The sequence below is a fragment of the Equus quagga genome, chromosome 2 (genome assembly GCF_021613505.1).
Source record: "Equus quagga isolate Etosha38 chromosome 2, UCLA_HA_Equagga_1.0, whole genome shotgun sequence".
NCBI classification, from domain to species: domain Eukaryota; kingdom Metazoa; phylum Chordata; class Mammalia; order Perissodactyla; family Equidae; genus Equus; species Equus quagga.
This window is the reverse complement of record NC_060268.1, coordinates 177598966-177614242: the sequence shown is the minus strand read 5'-3', so window position 1 is coordinate 177614242 and position 15277 is coordinate 177598966. Positions and strand designations below refer to the sequence as shown.

The 15277-nt window shown below is 50.9% G+C and overlaps 1 protein-coding gene across 3 annotated transcripts in view; it reads left to right on the top strand.

Moving 5' to 3' along the window:
- UROS (uroporphyrinogen III synthase) overlaps nucleotides 1-8307 on the top strand; it is a 41556-nt gene extending 33249 nt beyond the window's left edge. For all 3 annotated transcript variants that reach the window (XM_046653774.1, XM_046653772.1, XM_046653773.1), the window contains one exon: nucleotides 4793-8307. In XM_046653774.1, the coding sequence (XP_046509730.1) occupies nucleotides 4793-4927 (135 nt within the window). In that variant the 3' untranslated portion in view covers nucleotides 4928-8307. The remainder of the gene's footprint in view (nucleotides 1-4792) is intronic.
- Nucleotides 8308-15277: the final 6970 nt, after the last annotated feature.

The following is a 15277-nucleotide window of genomic DNA, read 5'->3' as shown; positions in this document are numbered from 1 at the left end:
AATTCCCAAGCCCCAGGCTTGAAGCTCAGCAGCGCCACTTCCTAGCTGGTGCTCTTAGGCAAGTTCCTTAACTTCTCTGAGCCTGTTGCCTCATTTGTAACCTGAGGATCCTTATCCGCTTGTGGCCTTTATAGACATGTATATGGTCTTGCCTGCGGAGTAGTCTCAGGGTTAGAGGAGAGAATTCAAGTGAAGTCCTCAGCTCAGGGCCTGTCACAGTCATTAGCATCCTTTCCCCCTTTTTCCATCTAAATGTCTTGAACTATCTATTCTAAAAGCATTCCTCTTTTTCCTATCTTTTAGCTCAAGGGACTTAACATTCATACTTTTTAGGACCTGTGTTTGTTATGAGTCCACGGGTCATCACACCTGTTGTGGCACCTGTAATGAGAGGACTTTGTGGGGCTGAGGAGAGGGTGTGGGTGTGACCTGGGCCCCAGGACGGGGCTGCCAGCACTGTGGGCACTCACGCAGTCACACGGAGGGAAGGCCTTCACCTCTTCTCACAGGTGCGCCCACAGCACAGTTTCCCAGTTTTACAGATGGAGTGTTAGGGTTAGGGAAGTTGTGTGTCCTGCCCTAGGTCACACAGGTTGTGGGAAGAGCCATGATATGAACCTAGGAAGACTGATCCCACATTGTTGGCCATGGTGATAGCAGAGCCATGGTCAGATGACGGAGCATTTCCAGGCAATATGTCGTGTAATTCTCGCACCAGTCCGGGGTAGGAGTCCAGCAAAATGGAAACCATTGTCCTCATTACACGTGAGGAAACTGAGGCCCAGAAAAGTTAAATGACCTGCTAAAGTCACATGGTGAGTTACAGGAAGGCCCAAGACTTGCACTTGGGTCACTGGGGAAGAAAGACAATGCCTAACTCTTAGGGTTGGCGGGATTAAAGAGACAAGACCACGGAGTGCTCAGCACAGGAGCCGGCACAGTGAGCGCTCGCCATTTGGAGGTTGGGGTGAGGAACGGTGCTGGGCGCCCCATCTTGTCCCTCTGTGCCACACTGCCTCTGCAGGACCTGCAGCATGAGCCCATCCAGTCACACTGGCTGTGAAACGCCTGGGCAGCCTGGTAACATAACAACACAGAATTCATCCCGGGCTTCTTCGTATTCGTATTCGTCAGCCTTGATGAAGAACTAAAGATTTACTTAATTATAATGTATCTTCCTTCAAAAAGAAACATTTTTAAAAGCGCAGATGGACAGTTGAAATCTAAACTTAGTCCACTGGCTGCCCAGTGGCTGGGGGTTAGGTAAGTGTGCCCATCCTAGATCTGTCACGTTCCTGTCACCTCCAGACATTCTCGGGGGTTCTGCCCAGTCACCTCTTAGTGTAGCAGTAAAGTGTGCCACCCACCAGTAGTTAAGAATGTCACCGGACCGTGGCTCTGCACCACCAGGGAGGGGAACAAAGGACAGAGCGGGCGCCATCAGCAGTTACTGTGGGTTATTGGGAGCCACAGAGATGCTGTGTCCCCAGCGGGAGTTGTCCTTCATCACAGTGACTTCCCTGGCTGAGGCAGGATCTTTCCAGGTTGACAGAGGACACAGGCCTCCATCTGGAATGGGGAGCGTGGCTTTCCTGTCTCATCTGTGTTTGCCAGGTGGTCTTCCTCCCTCCCCAGGAGTCTTTATAGGACCCACCGTTTGTACAGCCCTGCACAAATTATGGGTGGGCCACCAACGGTCAAGGGGTGACCACTGACCTGAACGTGCTGACAGTTGATTTGAGAAGGCCATGCGCATGTCTCTAAAGGCCACACAGGGATCATCACAAAGCAGTAGGTCAGAAAATTCCTAACAACCACCAAATAGAAGCAGCTGAGTTTCCTGTTTACCACGTGCCAGGTGCATTCCCTGTTTTCTCACGGCTCACCCTCACACAGCCCTGTGAAGTGGCCATCTTCATGCCTAGAAGTGAGTAGCCAGCAGGGGCAGGGCTGGGCTCCAAGCCGGCTGAGCCCCGGTTGCGGCCTCGCACACCTGAGCTGGTGCTCTCCCTCCCCAGCTGGTGCGCAGTGCTGGAGTGAGGACGTTAGTGCTTAGAGACATTAGACTCCCCTGCTCCAGAGGGCACCCTCTGCAGCCCTGGTCCAGCCCTGTCTGGCGGGGAAGGTCTGTCCAGGCCAGTGTGGCGAGTCACACAGCTGGAACTCTCCAGACTCTCCAGATGTTCTTCGTCCTGTGATCAAAGGAATTCAGAGGGAATAATAGGCTCTGGTGGAAAAGTCATGTTGTGACCAAAACCTGCTTCTGCGGAGACCACGTTTGCTGTTTGCTGGTTCCCAGTCTCAGGGAGTTTCTTTCTTTTTAAAATTATTTTTAAACAGCTTTATTGAGATATAATTCACATACCATAAAATTCACTTTTTATGAATTAAATATGTACACTTTTAAAGTGTGCAATTCAGTGGGTTTTAGTGTATTCATAGAGTTATACAACTATCACCACCATCTAATTCCAGAACATTTCATCACCCCAAAAGAAACCCTGTACCCATTAGCAGTCGCTCCCCTTTCCCCCACCCCCCAGCCCCTGGTAGCCACTGGTCTACTTTCCATGTCTGGATTCGTCTGTTCTGGACATTTCACGTTAAGGGGATCGTTCAGTATGCAGTCTTCTGTGACTGCGTCTTGCGCTCAGCACGGAGGTTTCAAGGTTTCTGTGGTGCAGCATGTGTCAGCACTTCAGTCCTTTTTACTGCCAGATAATAGTCCGTTCTATGAACAGACCACCTTTTATTATCCATTCATCAGTTGATGGACATTTGGGCTGTGTCCGCTTTTGGGCTATTATGAATAATGATGAACGCTTGAACACAATATTTTGTGTGGACATAAGTTTTCGTTTCTCTTGGGTATATACCTAGGAGTGGAATTGCTAGATCAAATGGTAACTTAATGTTGAACATTTTGATGAATTACCAAACTGTTTTCAAAGTGGCTGTACTGTTTTGCGTTCCCTCCTGCAATATATGAGGATTCTAATCTCTCCACATCCTCGCCAACACTGATTTTTTTGTCTTTATGATTATAGCCATTCCAGTGGGTGTGAAGTAGGATCTCATTGTCGTTTTGATTTGGATTTCCCTAATGACTAATAATGTTGAGCATCTTTTCATGTGCTTATTGGCCATTTTTACATCTTCTTTAAAGAAATGTCTTCACATCTGTGCCATTTGTCCTCTTGTTGTTGTTGAGTTGTGAGAGTTCTTTTTTCTGGATACAAGTCCCTTATCAGATACATGATTTGCAAAAGTTTTCTCCATCCTGTGAGCTCTCTTTCCCCTTTTTTGATGGTGTCCTTTGAAGCACAAAAGTTTTTCTGATTTTGATAAAGTCCAATTTCTCTCATTTTTCTTTTGTTACTTGTGCTTTGAGTGTGTATCTGAGGATCCATTGCCTAATCCAAGGTCATGAAGATTCGCTGCTGTGTTTCCTTCTAGTTTTGTAGCTTTAGCTCTTACATTAGGTCTTTGATCCATTTTGAGTGAATTTTTGTGTATTGTATGAGATAGGGGTCCGACTTCGGTTTTTTTCCCAGGGAGTTTCTTGAGGAGTGGATGCTTCACAGGGTGGAGTAGGGGGTCAGGGAGCTCAGGCCTCTGTGGGACAGCAGCCTTCTTCCTCTCATTCCCATGTGCCCCGGGGAGGAGCCTCAGGCCACAGCGTCCTGGTCCGCAAAGGCCGCCCTTGTTCACTGTCCCACCACCCGACCTGGGGAGGGAGGTGAGGCGGGGTGCTGGGTGAGGCTGCTCTTGTCAGTTCCTCACCCTCACAGGCCTCTCCAGGTAGGTGCATCGTCCACGTTGTTAATCCGGGTGGGGAGGCAGGAAACGAGTGTGTTCTCTGCCGGGAGCTGTCGATCTTCTCCTTTCATCCCCGTGCTAGTGCTGTGAGGCAGGGATGATTGTGGCCCTTGCACAGGTAAGGAAACTGAGGCTCAGAGAGGCTCGGTGACCTGTAATGACAGCTAGCAAGGGCCAGAGTCCCGACTAAGAATCATGTTTAGCCCGAAGCGAGGCTCTGGATGTAGCCCTGGGACACGTGCTTGTTCCAAGAGAAAGTCCTGCTGGTGAGGCCCTGGCCCTCTGGGTTTCTAATTTGGAATAACAGTGACCCTACAAGCAGCGCCATTGACGGTCACTGAGCATTTATATGTCCCGGGCGCTGAGCCAAGCGGTCACATGCATCACCTCACGTAATCCTTGCAGCAGCCCCATGAGGAAGTCTGTTAACCTTTCTCTTTTACGAGTGAGGGGACAGAGGCCCAGAGAGGGTGGGTGGCTTGCTAAGGCCACTGTCCTACGGAGCTGGGATTCGAACCCAACCCTCTGGCTCCAGGCCCTGGTCTTGACTGTTCTGCTTTCCTAGGGGTCCAGCTACCACCCTTGCCACCCCGAGAGTTCCTTTCGACTTTGTCCTGTGTTCCACTTGACCCCCCCCCCCCCAGGGCCCCGAGACACAAGGCAGAGAACTGTAGGCAGCTGTGGCTTCTGAGGACTCAGCCAAGAGGGCAGGCCTCAGGTGCCTGCCGCCCACCTGAGCCACAGGGACCATGAGAGCTCACTCAGGCCGGGGAGGCTGCAATGAGATCATGGAGGTGAGGGCATTTTGCAGGCTCTAAAGCCAGACTCAGATCAGGAGATATTATCACGTTCATGAGCCCTCGCCCGAGCAGTGATGTCCCGACCAGATGTCCAACAGACCCTGCACCCATCGCCCTCCTGCTTCCCCCACCCCTGCTGGCACACTGAGGCACCCTCCCTCTTCTCTCTGCAGTTTGCAGCCATCGGCCCCACCACAGCTCGCGCCCTGGCCGCCCAGGGCCTGCCTGTGAGCTGCACTGCAGAGAGCCCCACGCCGAGAGCGCTGGCCGCTGGCATCAGGACGGCGCTGCAGCCCCACAGCTGCTGAGTCAGCCCCCTGGACCAGGCTGCTCGCCACTGGGCCAGGACGGCTGCCACTGGTGGAGCAAGGAAGCCATGCCCTCAACTCTGCCTCCTGCTTAGTGGAGCCACCCAGACAGGGATCCACACGGGACTGGGGCTGACATCGGGCCCACGTGCATGGGACTTCCCTCCGTGGAGGCTGACTCGGACCCTTGCCGGGCGCCCGCCAGCTCCCAGGCCCTGCGAGAGCTGCCTCTGGTGGCAGGAAGGAGATGAATAAACCACACTGGCTACTCGCGCTGACTGCGTCCCTTGCTGCATGTTGTTTTCAGTGCAAAGCTGTGCTGGGGGAGGAAACAGATCTGCCCACGTTCCGATGAACCTGATATGAATGTGTGTGAAGTAGTTTTCTTCAGCTACAAAAAGGGCCTTGATGTTCCTGCTTTGTGAGCTCTTGGACTATTGTAGCTCAGATATGGAGAGACTTTCCGTCAGAAATGTAAATGCAGCGTAGCACAGTAAGGGTGTGAGGCAGGCGGCGCTTACTGAGAAGGGGCTGGTCTGTGGATGCAGTGCTGGCAGAGGGGCAGAGGACTTGTCCCCAGACTTGATGTCCACTTTTTAAATCTTGGCCCAGAATTTGAGCTGGGGGAGTGAAGCCTGGTCTGTCTTCAGTGACACATGAATGGGTGGTAGGAAGGATGGCTGTGTGGCCCCCAACCAGTGGCCTCTGTGGAAGGTCCTTGCTGGAAGGCATCTTGTATCGAGCAGCTCTGCGTGCCGTGTGCACGGGGCTTGCCTCTCCACTCTCCATTCCTCCTAACACCTCTGAGGAGCAGACACCACTACTACTCCCTTTTCTCTGGTGAAGAAACAGAGACTCAAGGTTAGATGACTTGCTCGGGGTCACACAAATAGTGAATGACAGAACCAGGACGAATTATAAGGGATTTATGAACGTAAGCACACAGACCCAGACCAACAACGTTCATAAACCACCTCCCATCAAATTAACAGCAGTAGGGAAGTAGGAACCCGCTGATAATTGCTGTGCAAATCTTGGTGTGACCTGGACAGCCGTTCTGCAGCAAAGGTACTGTGATGACTCCACAGGTTTTGTGTGTCGTCATTTTTCTGAATACAAGCAGAGTCTGTTTCACTTCTGCTTTCTGATTTGGAAGTCAAAGCCGGATTGTTGAGCTTAGAATCCTTCCTGTTCTCAAGGAGCCCTTTTCTGCTGGAGGTATCCTCTGTTCTTGGGGAAGAGCCCAGCCCCAAGCAGGCCCTGCTCAGGACTCCAGCAGCACCTTCCAGGGCCCTTGCAGCCCGGGAGGTTCCCCCTCCCCGCCAGCCTCCAGGTGCCTCCCACTCTGCATCAGCTATGCGGGAGCCGCTGCTGCCAGATGCTGCGCCCGCGACACTAGGGTTGCAGGAGGAATGGCTTGGGGCCAGCGTCCGCAGGGAATGTCAGGGACCAGAGCCGGCTAAACTAACCTTAGCTGTCAAGGCTGCTGTACGGTTCTGTGTATGACGAGGACTGTGCAGGGTGGACAGTACCTGGACTGGGTGAGGCAGTCCCCTGGCCACATGCTTGGAGGGCAGAGCATGGAGACCAGTGTCAAGTTGCTACACAAGTTTCTCAGTTTTCACCTACTCTCTATTTCTGCATTTTGGGCTAAGGCAGAAGTACAGGCACAAACGCTTATGATTATGAACAGAATTGAAATTTATATAGAAGCACTTGTTCCCTTTAATATTGCTGAACCACAGGAGTCCACTTTATTGCCATACTAAGTGCAACGAACATAGCTTTCCTTTCCTTTTTTATTTTTTCCTCCCATTTTTCTCAAGGACTGAGGCCACTGCCATGGCCCTCAGAGTCATTCTGAGACCAGAGGTGCAGACAGCACAGGAGAAGAAAGTGAACCTAATCTGACCTGGGCAGAACCCCGTACATGCTTCACTTTATAACTGGATATGTGCAGGACTGCCAGCTGTGAGGGGTGGGCACATCCTCTCCAACAGAAATCAAGGCTGGTACTGGACAAAATTGTTACAAACAACTATTTCCAGGGCTCTGGAAAGGGGCACAAGTCAGACAACAAATTAAGAAGCATTTATTCTTGAAAACCTGCTCTATCTTTGGGTCAAACCAGTGGGAGCCTGTGGCCTGGAGATGCTCTCACCCCATAGTCCTTATCCGTGTAGGGCCCACTATAGGGACCAGCAGCTTCGCCACGAGAGGGGTCGACTGGATTGAGGCAGGAGGCAAAAACCCAGGGCCTTTTCTGCGGAAGGTGGTGAACTTGGTAGGAAGAGGACGAGAAAACCTGCCACTTTGCCAGTCTGGGGTTGTGGTCCTAGTTGGGGGAGCAGCAGCCCAATCAGACATGTAATGGGGACAACCTGGGGATGAGAGTGCCACCAAAGGACTAGGTTGGCCAGTTGGGAAGACGTGCACATGTGCAGGTGTGAGTGTGGGCCTAATGCAGACAGGCCAGAGGGGACTTTTGGGGTGATGGACGAGTGCTGAAACTGCACAGGGCAACCACGTGTCCCAGGGAATTGAGTAAAATAATTTGGAAAGCACTGCATTATACACGTTTTTCTCTATAGTATCAAAGGGAGATAGATTAGACCATGCACTAGGAACCGCGGCTGCACATCAGAACCATGTGATGTGCTAAAAACGAAGCCGCTCGGGCCCCACCCCGAGACGTTCTGCTTTACAGTTTCTAGAGCAAAGCCCAAGCCACAGGCATTCTTAGAAGCTCTGCAACCTTGTTTGAAAACCACTGGATCACACGGACCAGGTCCCTCATGGCCAGAGTGTAGCCACTAACGTACCGTAGGAGCTGGAGATGTACAGCATGGCACTGCGTAATGAAGAAGGAAGGAGAGAGACCCAGCTGGAGGCACATGGAAGACGAGGGTGAGAAGGGATGGCACGGGCCTCAGAAGAGGGGGTTTGACCAGGGAACTGGGCAAAGAAAGGGTGACTGAGGATCTGGTTATCTGTCAAGTGTTTTTGAGACAAAAAAGAAATTGTGTGTTCTGTTTTGCAAAAGTTGCTGTCCCTGTTTTGCAGATGTTGCTGTCTTGCAGAGAAATCACAGGTTTGCAGAAAGGCCCCTGCAAAATGTCCCCAGCACCACATGTCCTAAAGTTACCCAAACTCATTAGCATCTTAAATTCTCCTCCTCTAGGAGGGTCCAGCCAGCCATTTTTAGATCACGTGATGTAATAATGTGTACACCTTAAAAGAACACAGTCGTTACAAATAAACCTTTCATCTTCTGCTTTCTTTTGTATAAAGTCTCCACCGGGCTTGGGGAGACACTGCTTTGGGAGTTATCCCCGGTGGTCTCCATTGTTTGTGCAAGCAATAAACCTTTTCTTGGTCTACTTCTGTCTTGGTTGTGCTTTTTGGCTCCACACTCATCAAGAGACAAACCCATTGAGTTCGGTTACAGAGGATCTAGAACAAGGAGGAGGCACAGCTCCCCACGGTGGGGCAGGGGAAGGAGGCGGCTCGATGTCACAGCCCAGTGGGGGCAGGGGGGGAGGGAACAGGGGACAAGGATTTACTAGATGTTTACAGGCGTCTTCATCCCCGCGGCAACCTAAAGTGACCTTTTGGAGAGGATGTGATCAGGGCTCAAGGTGAGGCAGGCAGGTCTGGTTAAAGATGGGGATCAGCTTGTCACTAGGAAGGGTCCAAGCCAACTTGGCAGGAGGAGCTATTCCATTAGAGAGAAGATGGGCAAAGCGGTCAGGGTGTGGTTTTCCTGGCCATCACGCTAAGTGGGAACCTGGGCCTTGGCAGCTGCCTGGGGGCTCCTATCAGCAGTTTAGAACATGAGGGCTCAGTCAGCAAAAGTCAGTTTTAAAGTGATGGGAGGAGCCCTGGTTCCGAAGAGACTGAGACGGCAGAAGGTAGAACCCCATACACAGCTCAGGAAAGTTAAACCTAGAGAGGTCACACTCTGTTAGTTCTGCTCGCTCTCCCAGAGGATTACGGTTCCTCTTAAGGACCACAGTTGTCACGTTAGTTAATGGTCTGTGGTCTGTGGCTGGAAGAGAGTGAATGGAAAGCCCACATAAGGAGGAGCCCACCGGGGACAGGTCCAGCTTGGGGAAGTTTAGCTTTTGGGTTGTGGATGTGCAGGCTGTCTCCCAGGTCCAGTGTAGCAGTGGGGAGCAGGGGACGAGGCAGGAGTCCCACACGACACCCTGATAAAATGCCCCAAGTTCTAGGTGGAGTGACGGCCCAGCCGGGGGCTGATGACCAACCTCCCTGTGTCCTTCCTGAGGATCGGAAGGGACAGAATGTGGGGTGGGAGAGGACAAAGTTGGGAGAAGACATTCAACAGAGGTGTGCAGAAGGTCTGCCAAATCCTGGGGCCTCCGTCCCCTCTTCACATGGGCTCCTGTGCACCCACCCCAACCAGCTCCCGTGCTGGGGAGAGCTGGTGAAGGAAAGTCTTTGCAAAGGGAGGGAGCAAAGTGTCATGCAGGAATCTAAGAGCCAAACCAGAGGCTGGGCCGCGGGCCGGTGGGTCAGCGCTGAGCCGTGAAGGGGTTTCCTCTGGACCTTTAGCCGAGGCTCATGGTTACGGGACACTTTCTCAGGCGCTGTTCCAAGTTTCAGGGGCTTTAACTCAGTTACGTGTAGGTAACTCGGTTAAAATAATAGCCCATGCCAAGTATTACATTAGATGTGAATGGAAGGTAACAAAATAAAAACATTGTGTTGTGGGTTTTCAGAAAAACAAGAAACCATTTTACTAAAAATTCTAAGGGAGAAAGATGTCCAAGGTAAGGTTGGCTAGTTGGCCTCAATATCTGTTACCCTGGAACAAAGACCCTCGACATTGAGGTGGGTACAGGGCCGGCTGGAATAAGAACTACCTTCTCCAGCTTCCTTGCAGGTAGGCATGGCCATGTGATTAAGCTGTGGTCCAGGGGAGGTAAACAGAAGTGAAATAGGCACCTTTGGTCCCTTCCTCCTTGTTTCCTGGAATGCAGATACAAGAGCTACAGCTCCAGCAGCCCTTTTGGGCCCCGACATGACCTTGGGAAAGGAAGCTTAGTAGAACAAGATTGTAGGGCACTAAACTAGCCCAACTCTGGACTTCTTAAATGCAAGAGAATATCAACTTCTATCCTGTTTAAGCCACCATTATTTTGAGGTTTTCTGTTACAATCAAATCTAATCCTAAGTAATAAAATAATCAAGTTGAATTGGTAAACTAAACATCAACAAGATAAACTTTTTCAAGGTTTGAATAAAATACTTCCTTAAGAAAAATTTTTGGACACTATAAGCTCCTTATATACTTACTACTGAATCTTATCAACAGTGCAATTTTAAACTGAATCTTCATATCATCTATAGATTTATGATTTGTATAATTGTGAAATGTTTCAAAAGCAACTGAAACAAAAAGACTTTCATGTCCTTAGCAGCAGAATTCTTATTTTCAAAAAATACTGATAAAAACTATAAAAGCTGCAGAAATGTATTTGCCCTGGCAATTGTTCTTTCAGTCTTGTTGGTAAGATCTGTCCTGCTTACAAGATATGCCCAGTCCTTACTAAGAGGAGAAAGTCATATCTTTTATCCTCTCTCTGGATTAATGTTTAGTGACAAACGATTCTCTTTAACATCTCATTGAATCCTCAAAACAGCCCTACCAGGCGGGTCCGTTTTGCAAGGAAAATTAGCCTTAGAATTAAATGCCACTCACAGGTTAGTCAGGAGTCAGATCTAGACGGGCTGACTCAGCTGCAGGAGCTGTAGACACGGGTGTTCACACAGGAGTGTCAGACCGACCCTCCACGTAGTGGGGTCCCCCAGGGCCCCAGGCCTTCATCTGGAGCTCCAGCACCTGGCGGTCCGGAGGCAGACTAGACTCGGAGGAAGAGGCTGTCTGCCGGGCACAGAGATGGAACCCGGCTGGTCATGGGTGGCTCAGAGGCTCACGTGGTCAGGGAGCTGGGCTACTTTCTGCCAACAGAGATGCAGTTTTTGTAGGATTTGGGGTGTTTGGGCAGAGGCTGGGGGAAAAGGATAACGAACGCCTCTGATCCTGATGTTAGTCGCAGGCTGGGCACTCAGTCTCATAACTAACCTGGTGACAGGCCTGGTGAGTGTGAATCACAGAATTTTCCATTCAGAATGAAACAAGCCCTTTGTAACCCAGATGATACCACAACACTACCTCACTGCTTCTGAACCATCAGCTGCCCCCTCTTCCCCTCTGTGCTACGCAGCCCCTAGCTCCCATCACCCCCACACTCCTGCAGCATCACCATGCACGAGCCCCCATGCAGGTATCAATAGGGCAAGGACGGCCACCAGCCCTTCCAAAATGGTTGGCGCCTGGACTTCTTTGCTGGGGTTAGGGAGCAAGTTAACCGTCCAGGGGGGTCAGGAAGCTCCGGAAGCGGATGGGGCATGGCACCAAGCAAGAGGGGTTGTAAGTAAAACGCTCAGAGCCAGGCCCCAGGCTCCCTATCACTGACTTGCTGCCGGACACCAGGAGAGTCACTCCTGCCCTCTGAGCTTCAGTTTCCCCACCTGCTGATAGGTTTGAACTGTTGCCTCCTGGATGTTTCCACTGCAACTCAGGAAAGTGCTTCTACAACACCCTGGAGCAGGAGCAAGAGCTTAGTGTGTGTGATTAATAAGCACTGTGCAACACATTCCTATCAATAAGCAAAATAACATTGTTCAGCATTGTTCACAAGGTTACTGCTGTGTCTGCGTTCCGAGGTCCACCTGGTGGAGAGGGTGCCCGAACTGCGAAGCTGTGATTGGAGTCACTGCCCGACACCTGATGAGCTCCAGGCCCTCTCTCGTGCCTGGGATCAGAGCTAGCACCGCTCCTGCCCTCGGGCCGAGAACACCTGGAAAGAACAGTCAGGAGGCCACTGAGCTGCACGGGGCGAGTCTGTACTTCCCAGACAGGGCTGGGGCGCTGCAGGGGAGCGCACCCCTCTTTTGACGACACTCGGCACAGCGCGGCTCTCGGAAGCTTGTCCTTAGGTGCCTGGCAGCGGAGGGCGAGGAGGCAGCTGTCCCAGGACGGCCTTCTTCCAAACCGAGGCGCCTGCTTTTTGTGTCGATGCCGCTGGCTGTCATATTTTCCTTCAGAGATTTTGTGAAAAGCATTAGATTAGATTTCTTTATTTTAAGCCCATTTCTTACAATTGTCTAGAGGTTCTCGGCTGAGCACATCACACCATGTGACCCGGCCCTCGATTATGCCTCTCTGCCCCACTCCCGAATTCCGACTCAATCCTTTCCTCCCCAGCCATTTTGGTAAATGTTAAATAAGGGCAAAATGAATGCTAGGACGCAGCTGCAGGCTTGGCCCCCGGGGACTGGTCTGACCTGGTCAGTGTCCCAGTCCCCATCTGGCTGCCGTGGAGCACCATGGGAGGTGCCACAGGCTGCGCACTGGGCTCTGCGAGTCACCGACCCGCTCAAACTGCCCCAAACTTAAAACTTTGCTTTACTTGGTCAACAATTGCTGCTCTGCTCCAGGTAAAGTAAGAAAAATTTTGAAAAGAGCTCCAAGTTAATTTTCCTGACCTACACCCCACTGTCAGGTATCCCCCAGGATCTTCACACAGCTCAGCCTCCCCATAGTCCCACAGGCCCACCTCCCTGACCCCAAGGCCATGGCAGTGAGTGAGAGGACACACTGAGGGCTCCCCAGCTCAGGCCAGAGGAGACGGATTCAGCCCGTGCTCTGTGTGAACACGAAGCTGCCTTCCCCGCAGTCCCGTCTGCAGCCTGGGGCAGCAGGAGGGCCCAGCCGCAGCGCTGATTTAACCAGCTGGGGGTCACCTCAGTGAGGTCAAGGGACAGCAGAGCAGCGGTGACACACAGAGCCGCCCGCTGAGAACACTCTGCTTATGAGCTCACAGCCCCAAGCCAGAAGGGGAGGAAGCCAAGATTCTATGCACCTGCCTTTGCCTTTTCAAACCGCCTGCTGTTGCTGACCTCACCCAGGGTGTGGCCACAGGGCAAGGAATGGCCCTGCTCAAGCAGAGAGCCCCAGGAATCCCATTTGAGGGGGGTGCTATTCACTCTTACTCACGTCATTCACTTCAATGTGTTGGCCACTTTGCAGTAAAGACAGATGACACAGCACATCAGCAGAAAGGCCGCGATCAGTAAGCCGCCGCCAATGGCAATCATAGTCTCTAAATCAATCATCTTAATCATCTTGACGCCAAGCGCCCACCTGGGCAGAGAAGTGCAGGCGGCAGTGAATGTGGCTCCCTCCCCACACAGCCGCTGGGCCCCCCACTATCCTCCTTCAGCGGAGGAGGAATGAACCCAAACAGCAGAGCCCTATGCGCGGAAAACTGGGATGAATGTTTCTGGAGGGGCCTAGGATCCTGCACTGGCCCAGGGTGGGAAAAGGGCTTATTTGTGGATGAAAAGGGGCTGAAATGCGAAGTCCAGAGAGAAGGCCACCAGGACAGATGGTGGCAGGAATCTTTGTCTCCCTTTCACGGGCAGTCACGTGCAGCCACAGATAACAAACAGGCCTGCACTTGGGCAAATGGTTTTCCTCCCAAACACCGCGGCCTCCTGAAATACGTTCATTTTCAGAGTCAGAATTGACACCTCGCAGTACATCAGGCTTAAAAATCTCCTGCAGGAATAACTAAGGGAATGCGTTTTTTCAAAACGTTATGTTGTGCAATGCCAAGAATATGCAAACCCATTTTGTAAACGATATGTGTTTTAGGGAAAAAAAGTTTTCAGTTCTCCCACTGCCAACTAGGTCATGCCATCTCAGCATTTAAGGAGATTCTAGAAGCTTCCGGCTGAACCCTTCGGCAGAGATGGGGAGTGTCCTGCACAGCCCAGGAATCAGCTTCTCTGGGAGCCCCTGTCCCTCATTCTGTCTTTGTTGTGGGTCACATGACTTCCTCTGCCATTTTTCCTCCTATATCCAACCAATTTCCTCAAAATCCAATTTACCTGGAATAAGCAATTGGGTTAATCAAACTCTCTGAGCCTTGAGAAGCCAGTCCTCTCAGAGGCTTAGCAATAACAGGGGAGAAGATTGCTCCGAGAGAAACGCACACAGTCCAAACAGTGAGCACGCTTCGAGTCCAGCCGTCCTGAGCTGCCTGAGGCCAATGGCACAATACGGTAAAAAAAAAAAATAATAATTTTAGGGAACAAGACCCTTCAATAACACATTCCTCACCCCTCTGACCCCGGAGAGGGAGCTTGCTGTCCTCTTAGGGAGAGCTGGCGTGCAGGTTTGGAGACCTGACTCTCAGAAGCACCGTCTTCGGCCAGAGCTCGAGAATGGACAAGCCCCCGCCGGGCCCCCCAGACTCAGCAGGACGCAGGCTGTGTGACATCAGCCCTCAGGACTCCAGCTCTGAGTCACAGAGTTCTCAATTCTGTCCCACGTTCCGAATGTTAGCCTCCCGGGAAATACAGAATGTCCAGATAATATTTTGAACAATTTTGTTCTGAGCCTTGCACCTTTGCAGATTTGCGTTTCCACAGAAAAAGGTTAAGGTTTGTCTTCTAATCAAAACATAGTTCGAGATCTCAATAAAAAAAATAGAAGAAAAACTCAGTCAAGTGGGGAGGTGAACAATGCCTTACACCCAAGGGTGACGCTCTGTTTTAGCCACACAGCGGGACACCCTGTAGCAATTTATCACAATTCACATATGTGTTCACTGCCATATGTTGATCTGGTTAAGTAAACTGGTAAATATAACTAGCTATATATATGTAAGATATAACTGACACGTAATTGACAGACAATGTCTGCCTTCCACTCCAAGCAATTTCATTCTGCCTGTCATCTTTTGTTTTTTGTTTGACTTTATTTTTTTCCTTTTTCTCCCCAAAGCCCCAAGGTACATAGTTGTATATTTTTAGTTGTGAGTCCTTCTAGTTGTGGCATGCAGGATGCCACCTCAGTGTGGCCTGATAAGTGGTGCCATGTCTGCGCCCAGGATCCGAACTGGCGAAAACCTGGGCCTCCGAAGCGGAGCGTTGGAATTTAAGCACTTGGCCACGGGGCTGGCCCCTGCCTGTCATCTTCTTAGTGTTTGTTTTACATGAAGTTTTCTGGATGTGGCTTCCAATCAAAAGCTAATTTAAAATTTAATAAAGAATGAGGCCACAGCTGAACACGTGACCTGTGCTCTGGTAAATGTGATAATCTGAAAGGGGTATTGCTGAGTTTTAAGGCATGATAATGGTAGTGTACTTTTCTCTCCTTTCAAATAGATCCACACTGAAATATTTATGCATAAAATTATATCTGATGCCTGGGGTTTGCTTCTGAATATGGGAAGTGCAGAGTCGGGGCGAGGG